General features: G+C 56.2%; 1 protein-coding gene across 4 annotated transcripts in view; it reads right to left on the bottom strand.

Annotated features, from left to right (window-relative positions):
- FAM207A (family with sequence similarity 207 member A) overlaps positions 1 to 7,204 on the bottom strand; it is a 38,321-nt gene that overhangs the window by 8,400 nt on the left and 22,717 nt on the right. For all 4 annotated transcript variants that reach the window (XM_032392620.1, XM_032392619.1, XM_032392616.1 and 1 more), the window contains exon 4: positions 1,426 to 1,576. In XM_032392620.1, coding sequence (XP_032248511.1) covers positions 1,426 to 1,576 — 151 coding nt within the window. The remainder of the gene's footprint in view (positions 1 to 1,425; positions 1,577 to 7,204) is intronic.

Here is a 7,204-nt window from a genome sequence, read left to right as displayed (position 1 = left end):
TCCCAACGAGGGGCATCCCCCAAACGCCTGACTGGTCCTCCTCCCAATGGTCAGGGTCATCAGAGAAACTGTCATGGCCAAGAGGAGATGTAAAGGGACATGATCAGCGTCACGTGGTGTCCTCACGGTGTCCCCACCCCATGTGGCTCCTTCCCTTTCCTGCCCTGTCCCCTGGGGAAGGGAGTCGCCACGCCCAGCCCACACCTAAGGGATCCTGGGACAGAAAGGGGATGTTAGGGGAAACTGAGGAAATCTGAATAACCCAGGGACTTTATTCAATCACTATTATTTACATATCAATACTGATTCCTTACGGGCCCCCAGGGCACCACGTTCACAGGGGGAGCTGGATGTGAGGGACGTGGGAACTCTCAGTATCCTCTCATCATTTTCTGTAAATCTACAACTGTTCTAAAATAACATTTATTCAAACAAACAGCTCCCCAGTGCCAGACGCACTTGAAGAGGGACAGTGACCCCCGTCCCTAGGAGACCAGCTAGGTGACGGTGACCGCCCAGCTAGGAGACCAGCTGGGGACCTTCCCGCACCCAGAGAGCCGGAAGCAACCTCAGCTACAGCCCAGCTCAGCAGCCCAGGCCGCCCGAGGCCACACACATTCCTCCTCAGACTGCCAACCGGGTGTTTACGCAGCAATTCCCCCCTCAGGGAGCCCTGAGCACATTTTTCAGATGAGAAAACTGAAAGCGGGGAAGGACACTTGACTGGGGTCACATTTTTTATCAAGAATCAGGGGGGGAGTTTGCATCTCAGGCTCTGGCTCGATCACCAATCTCAGCTGTGAAGGCCACTCCTCGATTCTTTGTCTGGACCAAAGGCTCTGGGTGCTCCCATCCCGGGAGCTGGCCTGGGATGTTCTGGCCCTGAGCACGTGGCTGGACACCCCCAGCCTCCAAGCTGATGAAGGGGCACAGGGAGGGTCAGCAGAGGGACTGGCTGCTCTAGAGCACGCATGTCGCAGGGAGGCGGGAAGCGCTACAAGAACGTGTACTTCTGGGAGAGGGTGCTGAAGGCAGCAGGTAGGTGGCAGGCCGTGTCCCTGGGGGGTGAAGCCCGGCGGCTGGAAGGACCCACCACACCGCAGCCCTCCCGGCTAAGCTGCTCCGAGGCCCACTCTGGAGAGGGCCAACAGGGGCCCCTCGTCAACATGCTGGACAGGCCATTTGCCTGCAGAGGCCCCAGCGGGGGAGTCGGCACACCACCTGCCTACCTCAAGGCTTGGACCACGGAAGCAAGGGTTTCTGCATCAACAAGGAGGTCGGGCACCTCTGCGGCCTTTGCCTGCCCCCCTCCCCTCCCCTGCTGCTTCCTCTTGGGGCTCCAGACACAGGTCAGCAGCTGCCACTCTGAAGAGCCGGCCCTTTCCTGGCCTCCCATTCCCAAGGCAGCCACAGACGGACACTCACCCTCTGGCACGTGGCTGCCGACCGCCAGCCTCCAGCTCCAGCAGCTCGGGGAGGGCGTCTCTCAGGGGCTGCAGGTCCCCCACCACCACCGTGGCCCTCCGTCTCCGCTCTGCCTTGCGCTTCTGCTCGGCCAGCTTTATGGCTTCGATTTCTGAGGGCGGGTAGGGGAGGGTGGGCGTGGGGGGGGGGGGGGACAAGGGGTTAGTGAGAGGAGCAGAGAGCAAGGGACGAGCACACAAGCAACCAGCTTCCTTCCTGAGCAGGGCCGGCAGGTGGCACTACATTCGCCCTGGGAACCCGGGAGGCAGGCCGGCACCCTAATCGCAGGATGCCGAGACTGAGCTGCAGGCGCTGAGGCTTTCTCTTTCTGAAAAGGGACGCTGGCTCGGGGGCCTGTGCACGTGGGGGGCACGGGCTGCGCAGTCAGTGGGCAAGGGGAGAACAATGTAAACGATGAGTCACTGAGCGGCAGGGTCATGCTCTCCTGTGCTCCCCAAGTTCCACCTGAGACGCACCAGGAGGGAGAAAGTGGGCCCCCACATATAGCAGTTGATCATGGGGCTCCCAGAAAGCTCTGCACAGTGGTCCAGGCCTCGGAGGGGGCAGCGCAGCCACTGGGAAGGGGGCACCGGGGTAGGCCGGGGGCCAGCGCGGCTGAGAGGAGCACAGGGTGCTGGAGGATGAGGGACGGGGGCACGGCCTGCGTGGGGGGCAGGGCCAGCGTGGGGGGCACGGCCTTGGGAATTGTTAAGATTTATTTATTCATGTGAGAGCACGCGGGCGTGAGTGGGGGCGCAGCAGAGGAAGAGAGAGTCTCAGGCAGACTCCCCGCTGAGCAAGGAGCCCGACACGGAGCCCGATCCCAGGATCCTGAGACCATGACCTGAGCCACAATTGAAAGGCAGACACTTAACTGATGGAGCCTCCCAGGCGACCCAAAGCCTGGGGACTTGATTTTCACTTAGAAATGTTTTTATTTCACAGTTGTTAATAAAATATGTATCAAATGCAGTATTTCCAGTGTGGCCGGTGGGCAACGCCAGCTCAGCTCTTACCCGGGGAGACAGCGGGCGGGCCCAGGGCCCGTTGTACGTGAAAGACACGCGGACTCCGCGCTCACGGATTTTGTTCCTTTGCTCTGTCAGGCTCTCACTGAAAAGCTGGGACAGGACAGCGGCTGTGGGACGACCAGACCTGAGCCCATCCTGCCCCACTGGAACGGCCAGCCACACGAGGAATCACACCTCAAAGGCTGCAACACACCGCTTTCCTGACACAGCGCCCGGTGGGTCCACAGCCAGGGCGCCACCAGCCAGCGGCCTGCACGTGGCAGGTACGGGACCCCTGACTCCGCGAGCTGGGTCCTTCGGAATGCTGTGGCCGTCCATCACCCCGCAGAAGGGCAGGCCAGGAGGGGAACCCCACACTGAGCCCCAGGAAGCACACGTGAAAGGGGAGTCATACATGGTGACCCCAACAGGCATTTTCAAGAGGGGAGTTTCCAGAAACTGCAACTATTCACCTACCGGGGAGAAGCACCGAGGAAGGCTTCCCAGAGGCAAGAGCCGCTCAACAAGCCTGCAGTGCTAGGCCAGGGCCACGCACCCCAAACCCCTCGGCTGCCCGGGGCAAGCTCTGAAAAGCCCACCCTGCGTGGCCCAAAGTCAGGGACACCCATGCTGCCCCCAACCACAGCCCCTAAGAGAGCCCCAGAGGGCCCCTGGGGAGTGAGGTTGCTCCCCTCGCCCCAAAGAGCGGAGCTCAAGGGGACGAGGACAGCTCCACTCGTCAGCTCCTTGTGCGCGGAGCAAGCCCTCAAGGCTCTGGATTATCAGGACTTAGAAGGGACAATTCAGTGCTTTCCCTCCTGCCAATAAGAGGATCAACAACTTACTGAGCATCTCCTCAAACCAGATGCCTCTTCCCCGAGAGCCGAGCATCCTGGGAGGGCGGCAAAGGCCAGGGCAGGTGCTCTGAGACCCCTGCCCCTTCAGTGGCCAGCAGACCGGCGCTGGGACCAAGCACAGCAAAGCACAGGCCCAGGCTCCTGGGGGACACAGGAACACGGCCACACAAATGTCCACAAATCCAAGCTGGAAGTGCTTTAAGTTAGGGACACATGCCACCTAGCGGGAGTGTAACCGAGGCACATGAGGACAGTTCAACATGGGGACATCTGCCAGGCACCCCACTGGGGGTCTGTTTAAACACAAAGGCCACCGTGGCCACAAGAAGTGCCAAACGGAACACCACAGAATTCACTATCCACTCACCATAAAAATGACAACACAGCCATGAATGGAGGCCAGTTCCTTAATGTGACAAGAGATTATCTACCAGAAACATCATGTTCTCTAGCAAAACATCACAAGACCCCACAGCAACCCAGGGAGGGCGGACGGTGCTGGGCTGGTGACCCTGAGAACCCGCAAAGCTCACACAGCCTCAAACTTCAACAGGATTTTCACCTGAACCTGTGAAGCTAATTCCAAGTCTTACTTTGAAAAAGACTCAATGTGTAAGAGTAACCACCAGAACATGTTTAAGAGAACACGCAACAAGGAAGTGGGCCTACTGGACACTGAAGCAAATAAGGAAGTGACAGAAATCCCAACAGGGCAGCGTCCCGGGCAGGTATGGAGGGCAGGCTCCCAACATCCTTCTGGGGAGAGGGGGGTCCCTGCTGCCTGCCCTAAAAACGAAGAATTAAACACCACAAATATAACAAATAGGAATCAAAAGCCACAAAACACAGGCGTGCATGCACGCACACACGCACACCATGAGTTTCTAAAGCTCCACACCCCCAGGAGAAAGGGGAAAGGTCTGCAAGTTCAATCCTGCACAAGCAACCAACTTGCTAGTGAACAGGGTCTTCAGCTCTGTCCGTCTTACCTAAATAGATTTATAACTTTTTTACGCGGGACTGAAACATTAACATGTCCTCAGATTTGGGTGCCTTTCATTCCAGCCTGGAGACTTGGGGGGACATGTGAACAGTGAATTTAAAGTGGTGTAATTCTGTGCCACTGGGCTCAGCACAGGGGCTCCAGGCTGGCCACCCTCCGCAGAGGACAACTGCGCCCACGTCACCACGGGCCCCACCCACTCTCCCCTTCCTGCCCCAGAGCCACTCCCACACCTTCTAGCAAGAGACAGGGGCTCAGGGGGAGGGGGGTGCCCACCTGGAGTGTCCTCTGAGGCCAGGACCCTGCTACACCATCTTCTGGCAATGAAGTCTCCCTTCTACCCTCCAGGCCAGATAGAGGTAGGGGGCCTCCCCTCCACATCCTTGTACCTGGGCTGGAAATCACCCCCTTCATCGACTCCTCTCCAGGTAAACCTTTCTTGGGGTGCTAGGACCAGACAGACCACACACCGATGTTTCTCCCCGGGGAGAATCTCATGGCCAGCCCACTTGTAAGCAAGGGGAGGGGCAGTGAAAGGTCCTTTCTACCAACTGTGTGTTCTAGAGCAACAGATTCTGAGCATTTTGGGGGCGGGGAGGCTCCTCCTGCCCCTACCACTCCCCCTCCCCTGGCTCTGGAAGTTTCCCAGGAATTGACACTCCTTCATTCTAAATGGCTTAATTTAAAACTAGCTTGAGGTATAACCAAGAAAGCATTCCACATGCTAATTGAGCCTCCAAAAACAACTTCACCGGCTACATGGGATGCTGACCGTGGGAGAGTGTTAAGGGCTGGGTTCCCTGAAGGCCAGTCCACATCCCACTGACAGAAGTCAGGAGGAGGGGGCAAGGCATGTGCCCCCGTCACTCTCCTTACTTCCGTGCCCACATCTGCCCATTGATGAGAAGCCTAAGGGAAGTTCCTTAGAAACCGGGCCTGAAGCAGAGAGCACATGACGGCACCTTGCGATGTGCACCAGTGCCGCTGGGTCCCAAGCCCTGGCCCCAGGCTGGGAACCATTTGCACCCCTTCCATCACCGCCCACCGGAGGCTCGAGCCCCTGCCCAACGATGAGAAGACATAAAAACATGAGCTTGGAGAGGAAGATGAAACTGTATCCATTTTAGGTGGCATGATTTTTTATGTAGAAAGTTCTAAGGAATCTACAGAGTAACTATCAGAATACATGGTTTTAGCACTGTCAAAGGATACAGTATTCTTAAAAATCCATGCTTTATAAACTACTAGAAAACGAAGCTTTCGAGAATCTCACTTATAACAGCTCCAAAAACTATGAAACTATTAGCAATAGGTGTAACAAAAACAAAAACCCATGTAAGACCTCTACTCTGAAAACTATACAATGCTGACAAGAGAAATTAAAGAAAATCCACATAAAATGGAGAAATATACCATATTCGTGGACTTGAAGATTCAATACTGTTAACACGGTAGTTTTCCCCAAACTGATCTACACACTCAAGGCAACCGCAGTCGTAAGCCTGCCAAGGTTCCGTCGGTGGGAGCAGGCCTCTGGTAAAACCTACACGAAGCGCCACGGACGTGGCCTTCCCACACAAGAACCGAGGAGGGGCGGGCGCCCGCTGTGTACCACGGCCTCCTCCGGAGCTGCCGGCACGTGTGAGGACAGTTGCAGCAGCCAACAGAAGACGCCCCCAAACAGAACCACACTCAGGAGGCCGTGCGATGTTTCGCCAAGACACCGCAACAAGCAAACGAGGGGAGAAAAGTCTTTAGGACAAACAGCGCCAGAGTAAGCGGACATCCACCCTGAGGGGGAAAGAGCCTCAGCCAGGACCACACGCCACCGACAAAGACCAACCAAGACAGACCAGAAACCTAACTGACCTAACCACACAGCTCTTAGAAAAGCAGAACAGCACCTTGAGGACTTGAGATGGGGCAAAGTTTTCCTAGACAAGACACACACGTATACAAAATAACCACATAAAAAAAGATAAATCAGACGCCTCAAAATCAAACTTCTGCTCGTCAAAAACACATTGTTCAGAAAATGAACAGGCAAGTCACGGTCTGGAAGAAAATCTGCAAGCACGCACGTGACGCAGGGCTGGCCTCCGGGACGTCAGAACCATTCTTGGAGCGAGGTAACAGAAAGGCAGGGCCCCCACGAAACCACACCCAACTGGGGCGCACACGCAGTGCTCAGTGGTGGTTGAGAGCCGACGCCACGGGGAGCTGCCGACGCCCTGCCCTGCGGGGAGTCGTGGCTGGTGGCAGTGTGAACACAGGACCACTCTAGGGAAACGTCTGGCAGTTGCTTATAAAACTAAACATGCACCTGCCCTATGACCCAGCGCTCCATTCCCAACCATTCCTCCAAAATGATGACACTCTCCACAAAAAGACCTGAAGAGAATGTTTGTAGCAGCCTTTTTCATAGTAGCTAGAAAGAGAAAAAAGACCAGGTGTCCATCAGTAGGAAAAGGGGTAGCAATCGGTCTGTCCAGATAAACCCTTCTCAGCGAGAGAAGGGCCCGGGCCACAGCGACACACACAGAGCAGACTTTCAGACTTCCTGCAAAGCGAAGAAATCCAGACACAAACAGAACACATCCTACAAGATTCCACTCATAGGACGTCTAGAGCAGTAAAATCTAAACTGTGACTCTGAGGGGAGGAGACAGTGGTCGCGCCTCGGTGCTGGGGCTACTCCGTCCCTCCCAGGGACTCTGGTCGCACGTGTGTGTGCAATGGCACCCAGACTGGTACGTCATCGTAGGCCGGCCTTACCTCAAAACGAAGGAGAACCATCTGCAGATGCCGAACTGTAGCAGAATCGTTTGGGAGAAAGCGTCCTAACGTCTGCCACTCACTCGGCAATGGGT

Source organism: Phoca vitulina, unplaced genomic scaffold (genome assembly GCF_004348235.1).
Source record: "Phoca vitulina isolate PV1807 unplaced genomic scaffold, GSC_HSeal_1.0 scaffold68, whole genome shotgun sequence".
NCBI lineage: Eukaryota > Metazoa > Chordata > Mammalia > Carnivora > Phocidae > Phoca > Phoca vitulina.
Note: the sequence above shows the minus strand (reverse complement) of the source record. Positions and strands in the feature narration are given on the sequence as shown.